Source organism: Haliotis rufescens, unplaced genomic scaffold, assembly GCF_023055435.1.
Source record: "Haliotis rufescens isolate VD_foot unplaced genomic scaffold, xgHalRufe1.0.p SCAF_163, whole genome shotgun sequence".
Taxonomy (NCBI): domain Eukaryota; kingdom Metazoa; phylum Mollusca; class Gastropoda; order Lepetellida; family Haliotidae; genus Haliotis; species Haliotis rufescens.
Window position 1 is genome coordinate 177,903 of NW_025963850.1, and position 15,457 is coordinate 193,359.

The window sequence follows — 15,457 nt, forward strand, 5'->3', positions numbered from 1 at the left end:
GAAATCAGTTATGATATATATGCTTATAAAGTAGGAAGCTTGGACAAGGACTAAACAAGGAGCCCCCATATATATATATCATAGTTACTCGCCAATGTTCAAACGAAGGAAATAGCTTATCCATTACACCACGGAGACGGTCAAGAAAATTAGAGTGTTCAAAATCACGAAATGTAATCCAATAGCTCAGCAATTGTTTTGTCAGTGCTCGGGTGTAGTCAGGTGTATCGAGGTTTTCACGAACATCGGAGTAAGTCACTTTCAGAAACAAAGCTATGCATTTGTAAATTTTACCAAATAACATTTGTCATCTATACGTTCAACAGGACGGGACTTGATGCCCACGCCTGTGTGACTAATGGATAACCATTCGTGACGTTTCTGGTTTAAAACGCAAATGGCGTCTAATTCCCCGATGCCACCCGAGCCTTACCTCACAGGGAGAACATCAGCCCTTAAATTGGAGGAGATTGTTAACATTCTGAGGAGTCCAGATGAGAGCAAGACCATCCAGACACCCCCCTCCACACCCCAGGGAGGGGAGGTGTACCTATATAAGATTCCCTCGGGCATGAGAGAAGGTGAGGCAGTTTCGTTCAGGCTTGGTGCCACTATGAGTCAGGGATTGATATATAGGAACAATGTTAATATTTCATGGAAAGCTGATATTATTTATTATACAATTTGAATTCAAAGGGTTTGTTAAACACACATGATCAATTTCCTAAAAAAACACATGCATATACATGTAGGTTTTCAGTAATAGTCTGCATGACGTCGGGGTCACCCCGCCCTGGTATCAACTTCCTTGTACAGTCCTGTGATGAAAGATTTTATGTGCGCTAATATTGGGGACGAGTGACTGTCGCACAATACATCGCAATACCAATTCAGTTCAGTTGTCTGTGTCATCATTAGAACAACCTCTTTTGCAATATGTTATGTCTATTTTGTTCTTTTCAGTCTTTCTGTCCCCTTTACGATAATCGAGTACTTAAATAGTGAACATTATCTGATGTTAACCTGTAGGAAATCCATTGTTAGATTGATCAATATAGGCTAACCAAATATCAATTATTGTTTTACACCTCGGGGAGAAGGGGGTGAGGTAAACGTATGTGGAGGAACATGGCCAAGGATGATCAATATTACAACAACCTCTTATACTAAATACTTATTCAAGACTTCACAGTTCTATGTGTGTGTTGTGTTCGTTGGCCTGTGACAAACTAAGTTGACGTTGCATTGAGGTTGCTTCATACTATAGTATCTTAACACTATTGACTTTTCACAGTTTCATTAATAAATAACTACATTACACGTGACACGCAAACATAGAAAGCTTTTTGACGGACGGTTCATCTTCAGGATTACAACATTGCAATACTATGATGATACATTCTATTTCCAGATATCTGGAAGGACGACAACTATCACTTTAGAAGTGATGGAACCCGGAAGCAGCCTGGCTCAAGTCCAGTCATAGTGAAGCAGTACCACAAGGCTTACACCGAGGACAAGACAACAACAAGGGCCTTTGTCAGAGAAGCATCGTATCTGTACAACCAGCCTCTGAAACACGTCCTAGTGCAATATATCGGGGACCACACACAAGCACAGCCTGCTCCTCAACGCAAGAAGCGTGGTCAACAGACAGTTAATTCTTCAGGTGATAGTAAATGTAGAAAAGTAGAATCAACTGGTGGAGCTGTGCAGTCGGGCGTCACGGAGAACACTAACTCCAACCTGGACCCTGAAGATCATTCATCACCGACAAAATTGGAAGACAGTGGTAAATCACTGGTAACACTGAATGAAGCAAAGGTGTCAGAGACTGAAACAAAGAATGATCATGACACAAATCACAAACGCAGCACGACAGGAGATCATAGAAGTGATGATGACATAGAATATTTGGGTACAACGTCAGGCTCCCCTGTCAAGAAACCTCGTTGGCAGTCTCAAGTTGAAAATGACAACACAGTTGTAACCTGTGTCACTAACACACCCTACACTAATCTGTACACATTTCTTGAAGGCGTAGAAAGAAATCGTGATGTGATCAAGGTCGTGCAACAAGTCCTAGCATTATCTAGGTTCTGGAACAAGGACTGTACCAACAAAGGCAATCCGTGCTTGTCACTCATTGAAGAGGTCGACAAGAACTGGAATCTAGATGCAATCAAAGCAAGAAACTGGGTTAAATGTTCTGTAAATACTGACGTGCTGAGCTTGAACCAAGACCGGTCAGTTTACATAAACCTCATCGCAGCAGTGCTTGTTGGAGCATGCCATACCAGGACTGAAGTACAGGACTTTATGAAAACACTGAAGGATCCTCCTTCACACCTGCAGCATGTACAAGAGGACGCCCCCCTGACACGTGACTGTACATACACAGTTGGCTGCTACACCATCAGAGGAGATATTCTGTCTCGCCTGGAAACCAACGAGTGGCTGACAGATGAAGTAAGTAGTCCATCTGCTCTATTTACACAATCACACAAACTACATGCGTAGTTAATCATCCAAGAAAATCATTCATAGAGCATGGGAGGCTTTCGATTTCATCAAATGATGTCAGTTCGGATATTAACTGGGGGCGTGAGGGTGGTGAGTGGTTCAGTCACCTAATACTCATTGATAGTGCCTTGAGGTAGGGAAGCTAGAGCGTGAGTTTGGTTAAATGCCTCTTTGAACAGAAGTGTCATGATGAGTTGGATTAAATTATGAAGAAATTCCAAAGTGATGCATATCTTAGACGTTTACTACTTTGTTGATTCCCCTGGCGAATCTGCAAAGCGAAATGCGGCGCCTTGGACCACTGAGCCCCCATCTTAAGATTAATACGGCAACGTTTAACGGTTTCTTCTTTTTACACCAGTATTAGTTGATTATCAATTCATATAATAGTGCTAAGTAACAACTCATTTCTATGCATCTTGATTCTGCAATGATAACACTACCCACCTGCTATGGGCATTGTGCACACAATCTAGTACATCATCAGTTTAATTGTCAGTCATTGCTAACAGCCGAGATATTTTCTTCATGATGAATATGTGATGTGCAGCGGATCCTGTTTTGATTTGAAATTACAAGCGTTCCTTTTGAAGCGAAAGCATTGGGGGACTAAACAATATAATAAATATTCTAATAAATGAACTCTTACCTGTCCAGATCATGGACACATACCTGCACCTCCTGGAGGGAGAGTGGTGTTCCCGTGTCAGCTTCCACTGCCTGGTGCTGCCTACAGAGACAATCATACTGTGGGAGGCAGGACAGTACACAGACAGGATAAGGGGGAAAGATGTGAGTGACGTGAGATTTATATATTTCTTGTGATTCTGTCATTCCGAGTGTACCATTGCATGTCCACCCTACCACGAACAAGGTCAAGACTCGAAAGATACTTTGTAGTAATTGTATATTTCTTATGATAACATATGATTCGTCTATGCCATGATTGCGTATTCAGTATGATAGTAATTGCCACTTGCAATTGTGCACATGATGGATTCATGTACTGAATTGTGTTTCGATTGAGTCAAAGCCAGTAACCCCATTGATCATAATGCTATTCGTTTTCAATATGCAGGTACAAAAGCAGATATTGCACATGAACATATTCATCTTGCTACATATTATTGTGCGAAGTGAAAATCTGGTTGTCAGGGAGAGTTCTTTAGAAGTTCTCAGTACCAAGTCCATGATACCAATTCACTTATATCTCTGTTACTACACCATATCCATCTTATGTGAAGCACGTGTTTTTGGATATATTGATCGTACACTGGAAAGGCATTTGCTGTGAACTTTCAGGAAAATCTGACAAACTACACGTGGATCTTAATGCCAGTGAACATGCCACGTAATCAACATTGGGTGCTACTGGTGGCTAATGTCAGGGATGGAACAGTTTGCGTGGTTAATTCTAAAGCCTCCTTAGATGTGGAGGACAAAGTTGTAGAACACTGGAGGTAGGTGGACAGAACAGTGGGCGTGGTCAATTCTTAGCCTTAGATGTGGAAGACCCATTTGTACAACACTAGAGGTAGATACAACCCCCCCCCCCAAAAAAAAAAACCCAAAAAAAAACAGAACGTGTGGCTGCACATTATAAATGTTAAAACCAAGCTATCCAATTTGAAATGTTGAAATGGTGATTTGTCAAAAACTAACATGAATGTAAATAAGATCCATCGAAAAAATCTCGATACACTCACATTTGTAGCTTTTACTTTTGGGTAGAAGATATAGAACAACTTGTTCACAGGGTTACTCAGTTCCCCAAATGGGTACACTGTGGGAATGACTTAAACGCCATAAATACAGTTATGTCACTCATTCATTTAAACAATAACATCTGTATTTGCTAACATTAAACCTAATGATGGACAAAGCAGGAGAAAACATCAGAAATGTCATATAACTTAAGCAGATATTCAAGGCACTGCTGTATTTACCTTCTGCTCTACCTTTACTTTAACACCAGTCCACATGAGTCGAAGATGTTATCGCCATCGAGTAATATACATGTATTCCTCAGGCTCTTTGTAAACCACTTGAAATCTACGTCTAAGGAAGGGAGCAAGTCATGGATGAAGAAACAGTACCCAGTGATAGAACAGTCTGATGGACACAGCTGTGGGATATTCGTTCTGATGGTAGGTTGGTTTGAAGCTATGTTTTTGATATGAAAGGCAACATGTGTCTCAATAACCACGTATAAAAGATACCTTTTCATTTCTAACCTTCATATTCTCAGGCTGCTGATGCAATTTTGTCGGAGACGTCTCCAGGCATCATGAGGAACTGTCACGTTGAGAAATACAGGCTGTATGTGCTTCAGAGGATACTACAGTATGCCAAGGACAAGGGAGATATGCAAGGTGGAGGAAATCACATCATGGCAGTTGATGTACAGAGTAATGTCACAAACGAAATTCAAACTGTAACACTGGAGACAAGAAATGTACTGGAAAATAGCTGTACAATGACAACAGAACAAGGAGGTCCAACTATTCATGAAGAGGATGGACATGAAACACATGAAGGAACCGACTGTGCTATCGCCAGTGATGAAAGTATGCATTCTGGAGATCATTACTATGTTACGTAATTGTAAGGCGTTACGCAAGGTATTATATTTTAGATCCACATGTGCAATGTTGTAAACTGCTTCTAACAAACGTTATTTATTTTCACAGATACAGAGGACTATCCATGTTTGAATCAGCACCTGTTGCATAAGCAGAATATGGCGTGCTTGTTAGTGGTTGCTTTGGCGGAGAATAACCTGGAGGAGAGGATGCTATGGGCAGGGTCTGACACAGGGACTCGCGTGGAAAGAGAAACCTACAAAAAATATATTGTTTGGGCACTCAAGGTTTTTGACATCAATGAAGAAGAATACACTGAAAATATGATGAAACCTTTTTTATCCCAATTGGCGGGATGCTGTCTCCATCATGAAGCGGGCTCATATAGAATAAGAAATCATGAAGTAGCAATAAAGCTAAGAGAAATACTGCTACGTGATGTGAGGCAGTTGGTTGAAAGGATGGATCTCGAATTCATATTTCGTTATGTGACATCTAGCGGGGATCCAACCGAAGAGGAACAACTAGATGTGCCTTTTAAAATCGAATTGAAACATGATGATCTGCATATTGTAGCGAAGCGGTTTGCTACAGCTGTAATTGGCAGAACGTTTGCCTTTGTGTGCATGCATTCCCTATTACAGGTAGAGACATTTGTTGATATGGTTTGGGAGAATCTCTTGCATAATCTGAACAAGGACAAATCTGAACTGTTGAAAGTATTGTCAAAAAATGACATTATATATGGATATTCCTTTCTTTTTTGGGCGAGCATCACAGAAAACTCGAATTTGCTGAAGAAAGCATTGAACAGTGTTCAGTTTAAGGTAAAGGACAGACAGGAAGCTTTGTTTGGAAGTTGCTTTGGGAATAGTTTGGCCAACTTCGATAACTTGTGTTCCAAAAATAACTGGAAGTTGGATACGTTGTGTATGACGCTACCCGAACTCCCAAGACCTCTTATCATCAAACTGCAGTTGGCAGTTGTAGATGATCTGAGAGTAAAGTTTGGTAAATGTTCACTTTTGGACATTGCCTGTATGGGTGGGTTGTTTGCAATGGCTTCCAGATTGTCACATTTGATGAAGACGAGCCAGAACAAGTATAGGTCAAGAAAGAATACATATGTACATTATGCAGCCATGTGTCAAAAGGGCAAAGATATCATGGATATATTTATAAAGAAGGGACAGCGTAGCATCAATATCATAGGTCCTGAAGGATCAACACCTTTCCATTACTCATGTGCAGTTGGAAATGTTAGCATTGTAAGTTACCTGTTACAGGAAGTAGTATACATTGACATGCCAAACAAGAAGGGTGAAACTGGACTTCATTTGGCATGTATATATGGGAATACAGAAGTTGTTAAAATGTTATTACAGAACAAGGGAATAAGTCATGTGACAGACAATTATGGCGGCACACCTCTACATGATGAAGCCTGGCAAGGACATAGGGCGATTATGGAGGTGTCAGTACAGAACAAGGCAAATGTGGATGAGAAAGATAAGGAAGGCTGCACACCTCTACAACGTGCATCCTACCAGGGACATAGGGAGGTTGTGGGGGTGTTATTACAGAACAAGGCAAATGTGGATGAGAAAGATAAGGAAGGCTGCACACCTCTACATAATGCATCCTACCAGGGACATAGGGATGTTGTGGAGGTGTTATTACAGAACAAGGCAAATGTGGATGAGAAACTTAATGATGGCAGGACACCTCAGCATGTTGCAGCCTGGCAGGGACATAGGGAGGTTGTTGAGGTGTTGTTACAGAACAAGGCAAATGTGCATGAGAAAGATAAGGAAGGCTGCACATCTCTACATAAGGCAGCCTACCAGGGACATAGGGAGGTTGTGGAGGTGTTATTACAGAACAAGGCAAATGTGGATGAGAAACGTGATGATGGCCGCACACCTCTACATCTTGCAGCCTTCCAGGGACATAAGGGGGTTATGGAGGTGTTATTTCAGAACAAGGCAAATGTGGATGAGAAAGATAAGGAAGGCCGCACATCTCTACATCGTGCATCCTACCAGGGACATAGGGAGGTTGTGGAGGTGTTATTACAGAACAAGGCAAATGTGGATGAGAAAGATAAGGAAGGCCGCACATCTCTACATGATGCAGCCTACCGGGGACATAGGGAGGTTGTGGTGGTGTTATTACAGAACAAGGCAAATGTGGATGAGAAACGTGATGATGGCAGCACACCTCTTCATCTTGCAGCCTTCCAGGGACATAGGGGGGTTATGGAGGTGTTATTTCAGAACAAGGCAAATGTGGATGAGAAAGATAAGGAAGGCTGCACAACTCTACATCGTGCATCCTACCAGGGACATAGGGGGATTGTGGGGGTGTTATTACAGAACAAGGCAAATGTGGATGAGAAAGATAAGGAAGGCCGCACACCTCTACATGATGCAGCCGACCAGGGACAGAGGGAGGTTGTGGAGGTGTTATTACAGAACAAGGCAAATGTGGATGAGAAACGTGATGATGGCAGCACACCTCTACATCTTGCAGCCTTCCAGGGACATAGGGGGGCTGTGGAGGTGTTATTACAGAACAAGGCAAATGTGCATGAGAAACGTCAAGATGGCAGCACACCTCTACATCTTGCAGCCTTACAGGGACATAGGGAGGTTGTGGAGGTGTTATTACAGAACAAGGCAAATGTGCATGAGAAACGTCAAGATGGCAGCACACATCTACATGAGGCAGCCTACCAGGGACATAGGGATGTTGTGGAGGTGTTATTACAGAACAAGGCAAATGTGCACGAGAAACGTAATGATGGCAACACACCTCTACATCATGCAGCCTTCCAGGGACATAGGGATGTTGTGGAGGTGTTAATACAGAACAAGGCAAATGTGCATGAGAAACGTAATGATGGCAACACACCTCTACATCTTGCAGCCTTGCAGGGACACAGGGATGTTGTGGAGGTGTTATTACAGAACAAGGCAAATGTGCATGAGAAACGTAATGATGGCAAAACACCTCTACATGAGGCAGCCTACCAGGGACATAGGGAGGTTGTGGAGGTGTTATTACAGAACAAGGCAAATGTGCATGAGAAACGTCAAGATGGCAGCACACCTCTACATGAGGCAGCCGACCAGGGACATAGGGAGGTTGTGGAGGTGTTATTACAGAACAAGGCAAATGTGGATGAGAAACGTCAAGATGGCAGCACACCTCTACATGATGCAGCCTACCAGGGACATAGGGAGGTTGTGGGGGTGTTATTACAGAACAAGGCAAATGTGGATGAGAAACGTCAAGATGGCGGCACACCTCTACATGATGCAGCCTACCAGGGACATAGGGAGGTTGTGGGGGTGTTATTACAGAACAAGGCAAATGTGCATGAGAAACGTCAAGATGGCAGCACACCTCTACATGAGGCAGCCTACCAGGGACATAGGGAGGTTGTGGGGGTGTTATTACAGAACAAGGCAAATGTGGATGAGAAAGATAAGAAAGGCAGCACACCTCTACATGATGCAGCCTACCAGGGACACAGGGAGGTTGTTGGGGTGTTATTACAGAACAAGGCAAATGTGAATGAGAAACGACAAGATGGCAGCACACCTCTACATCATGCAGCCGACCAGGGACAGAGGGAGGTTGTGGAGGTGTTATTACAGAACAAGGCAAATGTGGATGAGAAAGACGATAAAGGAGAAACTGCTTTACAAAAAGCAGAGGCACAACATCACTATGATATTGCAAGGATTATACCTGAGGCAACAAATATACATTATAGATAGGTAAGAGCAATATGGAAATTATGCTTGAGTTGACAGCCCAAACACATATATTGTATACGCTGTTTTGCAGAACAGTTTTGAAACCTCACGAAACCATATGAGACCTCGAAGAGGACAGTACCATCAGAGATATATCAAAATATCTATTTCAGCTAAAAAATAATATGGACAGTGCACTTCTACAAGGCCCCCAAAACAACATACTAAAAGTCCCAAATTAATCAATCAAATATGTCATGAGAGATCAACAGTGTATTGATATTCCATGTCTGTCCATGTCTTGGAGGTCATCTTGGAGTTTTGGGCCAGTCAGTTAGTGTGACAAGTTTATGCATATACGTCCCAGCACACTGTTTCAGAGATGAAAGCTTCAACAGTCTAAACTCATATTTAGGAAATGTGTCGGCCATCTTGAAATTGCCGGCCATCTTGATGTTTTGTAGATTGTTCAAAAGTCGAAAACGATCAATAGTTGTGAATATCTTTTTAGAAACATAATATGGTTATTTTGCAACACAACACATGCTGTTTTTTCCTCAAAACATATGGAAATACTATTGACAGTTGGTTGCCATATTGGATTATGTAAATTAGACATATTTCCCAAACTGGGATTGCTTGGGACTTTAAGTATGTTGTTTTGGGGACCTTGTAGAAATGTATAGTGGTGAAATGAACTCTATTGCTATTTGTTCCAAGTGAAAACTTATTTTCCATGGGCTACATATGTCAATGGGGACTTTGCCAAAACACTGAAATTATGTTAACCAATATTTGAACTTAATTAGGCTTCACTGTGTATAATATTGAATGATTCAGTGGTTTACGTTCATGAGTATATGGGGCTTCCATTTAGTTTGGAGTCTTTTTCATTAGATACGAATTCGTAAGCGCTGGAGGCTTTTACATCTTGATTTTGTATTATATGTCACAATAGCATCACTATTTTGATTAAGTCCTATTTTATCTGAAATGTTATGTCAAGTGCATGTGATATTGTTACAGGGTGACAACCGATGGCCAGTTTCTTATGAAATCATCGTCAATTCCACACGGAAGCTATAACAATGGCGGTTTGCTTACATCCACACCACTAACATCAACGTGCCCCGTGAACCACACATCAGTAGAATTGCCAGGGGTTTATGTTCCGAGTCAACTAGGACAAGCAGTTTCCACAGACAGACAAAGTGTTATGGAAGAGAGATACGTCGCCTTGCAGTCATCCCAACCATATCATATAGACGGAAATCTTAACAACCTCCATACAGATCATGCACGCATGGAGATACGTTCACCCAATCAAAGATCAAAAGCCATATATGGAAACTCAAGTCATGTTCCCACCTGTGTCCATGCTCCAGTAGTTGGTGACACATTGCCTAGTTCAGATACCACTAGTAATTCTGAGAATGTCATCATTCACTACACTGAGTCTGGGGAAAAGATAGAGCTGCAGCAGTTCTAAAAGTGGTCTAGAAAGGAGTTATCATTGTTATTATGGTGTCCAGTGTTACAGTATACATGTACATTTTTACAACCTCCTTTAGGAGTCAGCCGTCCGAATTTGGTTTGCAGAAAGTTATTTGTCATTTGTGTCGATGACAATCATAGGTCTCTAGCGTGCCCAAGGGACGCAACTCTGCACAGCGAATCGCGGCGCCTTAGACGACTGGGCCACGCGTACCCCCGTGTTATGTTGAAAGTAGTGGAGTGATTTGTGTCGATGTAGTTTTGACGTTTCGGTATGCATCTCGATTCCATAAAAACCCCATTGTACTTCACAAATTCTAGGCTCATGCCTAACTTTAATGTTTAGAAGATTACATGACAGTTTCTTACAAATGTTTATAACTGGACATATGCAGATTTCAGTGTGTTCCGAACTTTCTTAAAGCAAAGTGTTTTGTTGAAATTATTCGGAGTGAGTTCAGATTGACGTACACAATGAACGGTATTGCCACTTTGATTTGTTTCTGCACCATTTCCAGTGTCAGAGTTGTGAAGTCTCACCCCCAATACGAAGCCATGTAACCTGTTGTACATGCAATATAGACTTTAAAGTATGTTCACGGTGACTTCATATTCAGGTATATAATGATTGTTGTATTTCAAAGCAATTTATCCTATTAATTTCCATGATGTCTTGGCAAACATGAAAATGCTAAGATCAAATAGAATTCTTTGAGCTGTGTCCCTTGAACAAATACAGACTATATAGTCATGGGCAAAACCAACCAGTATTACATTCTTCCATGATATCTGACATATTCTTATGTGACATATTATGTGATAGATCACTGAACGAATCCCCGTAAGATATCGCTTTTATTACAAACATTGTATCTGAAAACGTTATCTAAGGAGCGAATGATGTTGGAAGCACTATTGTACTAACATTCATGGTGTAATTTATATACTTTTATCATCAGATAACTCTTGTTAGTGCTGCATTAGTTAAATGGCCTGTTATGTATTGCCCATAGTTGACCCATTGTATAACCCCTTTGTGACTGTAGACCTACAATTACGTTTTACAATAGAAGTTGTTTTTTATTTATTTGTATTTTGTGCTGATTTACTGATTTGGCAATATAGTTTGAACCGTTTTCTATTATTGTTACCTGAATGCTCGAAATGGGTGTTTTGAGTTCAATTTATAGTCCCCAAAGTTAAAAGGTAGAACTAATCAAGATCCAGGTCGAATTTAAATATTTCGGAGAAATCGAACTATTTCTTTGGTCCCCAGGAGTTCGAGGCAATTGGGTCCGATTGTTCCTTTATGTGTATATATCTGAATATGTATACAGGTAGAAAAAGATGCTTTTCCAAACGCAGTGAAGTCAAACAGATTGAGCCATACCAGTGCAGCGTGTATCATAATCAGAACCAATCACAAACTATATTTACTATACTGATCTAAATAAACACTTTCCCTACGAAAAAGACAAATAAGTGTCTTTGTTTATTATAATCAAATAAAGAAAATACGCAAAACCAAACCAAAACAAACTGACAATTGAATGAAGTTATCCAGGTTACATGGCATAAATAAGCAGCATGTTTTGCAAGCACAATACATGTGTGATGATCAAGCCTGCTAGAATTGTCATCATACACCATTGCATTTGTAAATACCTTGCTCTGAAATGAGGTGGGCTAGACCGCCTCCATTGTCGTATGTGTAGAGTATCAGACAGACTTATTTCGTATGTGTGGCCATGAGGCCAATAGCACAATGACATTTTATTGTAAAACAATTCGTCGTGAAGCACCACTTGTATATTGATTAGATTGTAGCTAAATATGGTGTACGCAGTTTTATTTATATTCAATGTATTAGCCCTCTTTCAAATATCTTATAAACACAAACTGCAAGTCTGAGAAGAATGTTGCTATTTTTGCTGTTCATTAACTGTACAAATGTTCTTTGTGATGGACACGTATAATAATAGTTGGGCAGGTATTTGATTCTTACTGGACATATCAATAAAACATGGTATTCATTTTCTTGGTTATATTTGCAGAAAGGACACATCGATGTTAAAGCATCATTATCTTTGGAATGTCTGTATAATTGTAAAGTGAGGGTATGTACACCACGCCTGAACATCCTTAAGCATCTGCGTAAAGGAAGAGTATCTGCCCAGTAACGTTAAAATATGGTGGTCTTGTTACCCCGCCTGGCGCTCAGCATTAAGGGGATAAGACTGGTCAATTTGTGGTCAGTATACTGTGTCAGAGTGGGGTAGTCATGTTAAAACTTCGGCATGGTGTATCAGTGGCTTGTTCTGTAAAAACGACATGAGCAGACACACACACATATACACACACGCGTGCATGCACGTCACTTCATATAAGTGCAATATTCTTGAACGCAACGTTTAACCTCAAACCTCTTTTTGCCTTGCCTCACCTCTACAGAGAATGAATCAAATGAGGGAAAAAATAAAAAAATGCCTCCTTATTTATGCTCGGCAAACGTATACTGAATATTGTTTGTGAAGTCAGGTCTGAAGATTTTCGGGGTACGAATGGCCCAGCCGTCTAAGGCGCCGTGATTCGCTGTGCAGAGTTGCGTCCCTTGGGCACGCCAGAGACCTTTAATTGTGGGTTCGAATCCATGTTCGCCCAGTTGATGTTTTTATAGGTTTGTCAGCACCATACCCGTGCTCTTGGGTTTCACCGAAGTGGTAAACGTCTGATACATTCATCACTTGGGCTTTCCTCTCACATTAAGCTGTCACGCCGTGATATAACTGGAATACTATCGTAAGCCGTACTGCCACCGCCGTTATAAACATTATCCTGTCTTGTATCCAGTCAACAAAGTCAGTTGTAGACAATGCCAGGGATAGAAAAGGTTGAATAATGCATACCACGTTTACGGTAGCTGGTCAAAGGGAGGCAACTCTGTTTTCAGATATTATGTTAGCATTTGATACGGAAGTTATCCTGACGAAACCTGGATACTGTGGGTAAAAAGCTGACAGGCGTATTGTCAATAGAGGCATCAGCTGTAGTTGTTCGTACTGGGCTTAAATGACTTTGTGTCTGAATGTGGCAAATGTACGTAATAATGACGAAAGGTATAATGAAATGAAGTGCACTGATGTTTGAACGGCTTTAAATGTTCTGTTTTGTGTTGAACTCATTTTCCAGAATTGAAATAGTATTTTCCTGTTTTAAATCATACCATGAAGCAAATTTGTTCTTCACCTCATGTACATGCAATTTTGATCTTTTGATCACCACAACCATTGTACCTGTTACCTATTGTTCAGGTTGTGAGAAAGGGAGAGAAAACATATACGCTTACTTATGCTATTTCTAGTGATATAAACAGAGGGACGGTTTGAATATTTGAAACGATGTACAATATGAAGGTTGTATAGCACTGTGATCGAACTACGAATTACGAATATGTTCTGATTACTGACTTGAATAATCAGTTTTTTATTCAATTTAATTTAGAAAGTGGAGGTATTTGAATTCGTCAGAGATGTTTGTATGGATAAGAGCGACAAAACCCTTTGCATAATCACAAGAAATATATGTGGTAAGCAGACGCCATTTTACGATCATGACTTTATTAAAAGCATCACTATGAACTGTCATTATTTACGGGAGATATTTCACATGTAAAATCGAATCCGTAGCATTCTAAATTCAATAAATATAAAATGTCAGCGCCAGAGAATAACCAGTCTTGGATATCCACCAAAACAGATTCCATTGGGCGTAAAAGGCAAAATAGCTGGGAAAACTATAGGAATGGATTACGGAAAATCACTGACGACACCACGTCTTGTGAAAGTGCACGCATGTCCTGCCCAACCGGTAGGAGCCGCCATTGGTACAATCTGACTCCACGTGTAAGAGCCGCCATTGGTACAATCTGACTTCACGTGTTCTTGGGGTAAACTTGCAAATGCAGAAAACACAAAGAAACAGTGATTTGATAAATATATTTACTGATCGCTGTAAAGTAGAGGTGAGACTACAATATCTCTAAACAAGGTAAAAAGGTATGACGATAGTCATGTTCGAAATGATAAAAACAAAGTTTCATTTCTTGTAATATTTCTCCGACCGAGGTGCAATTACACTGTCAAGGAGGGCCGTCACTGCAGGATGTTGAGAATGTTCTCCCATTCGATCGTGCATCTCTCTTTACATGTCCATAGTGCTTTGACCAGGTCCAGATAGGTGGCCGAACTGCCATTCCTCTGCTTCCATTTAGTGAGCATAATCAAGATCTGCATATACATTGAACATGGGTGTGCAACTCTACCCTGTTGGATAGCCACAATGCTGAGCCCAAGTTAAATCCCGACATGCTCAAAGCCGATCCCGATATGTCTCGCAACAAGTCCGAGATCTCGTGGAGTTACAGGAGTCTTCAGTCTCTCGTTCACACGACGTGTTGAACCTACACACAAATGTGTATTACGTGACGTAACGCCAAAATCATCACATATAAACAGGTTCTGTTTATTGTGTGATTGATATGTGATATCGAATTAACGTATCTCAAATACTGATCGATAATCATCATTACAAAATGAAACTGTGTATATCCTCTGATATACGTATATGTCGTCAAATAATGACCACAAAGTTGATAGTAATACTGAACAAATGGGATATATAACCAAATTTCTGAAATCATTTTTTTTCAAGTTGAGACGTACAACGTCTTACACAATTATCTTTTTCAAATGGGAATTTAACGCACCTCTCCCTATGTTCTGATGGATGCAATACTCGATCAGCTCGTTGTTCGACTGGTGCATTCTCTAGAACGAAAAGCACACAATATCACGTTGGTCAATAATTCTGTTACCGTATATCCACTATTAACCACACACAATGCACTAAGCTGAGGATTGAATGTTGTGTACATGTTATATTACTGCTAGCTTAAGTGTATAAATATCTTCATAGAAGAAAGTTATTAAGACGTACCCGATACTGAAGTCCTGAGAAGCACGAGACTAGATTCCCCATGTTGTCTGTATCTAACTTTATATGACGCCGAAGTGCACTACTCTGTTTGTTGATCCT

General features: G+C 40.7%; 1 protein-coding gene and 1 long non-coding RNA gene across 2 annotated transcripts; both read left to right on the forward strand.

Moving 5' to 3' along the window:
* Positions 1 to 397: 397 nt before the first annotated feature.
* On the forward strand, positions 398 to 8,523 carry LOC124127420. Its single transcript, XM_048397193.1, has 9 exons — positions 398 to 581; positions 1,412 to 2,469; positions 3,181 to 3,315; positions 3,826 to 3,983; positions 4,553 to 4,670; positions 4,772 to 5,090; positions 5,214 to 7,210; positions 7,256 to 8,251; positions 8,509 to 8,523. The coding sequence occupies exons 1-9, from the start codon at positions 398 to 400 to the stop codon at positions 8,521 to 8,523; spliced, it is 4,980 nt and encodes a 1,659-aa protein (XP_048253150.1).
* Positions 8,524 to 8,543: 20 nt separating this feature from the next.
* LOC124125555 lies at positions 8,544 to 12,396 on the forward strand. Its single transcript, XR_007221667.1, has 2 exons — positions 8,544 to 8,890; positions 9,896 to 12,396. It is a non-coding gene; the product is annotated as an uncharacterized LOC124125555 (long non-coding RNA).
* Positions 12,397 to 15,457: the final 3,061 nt, after the last annotated feature.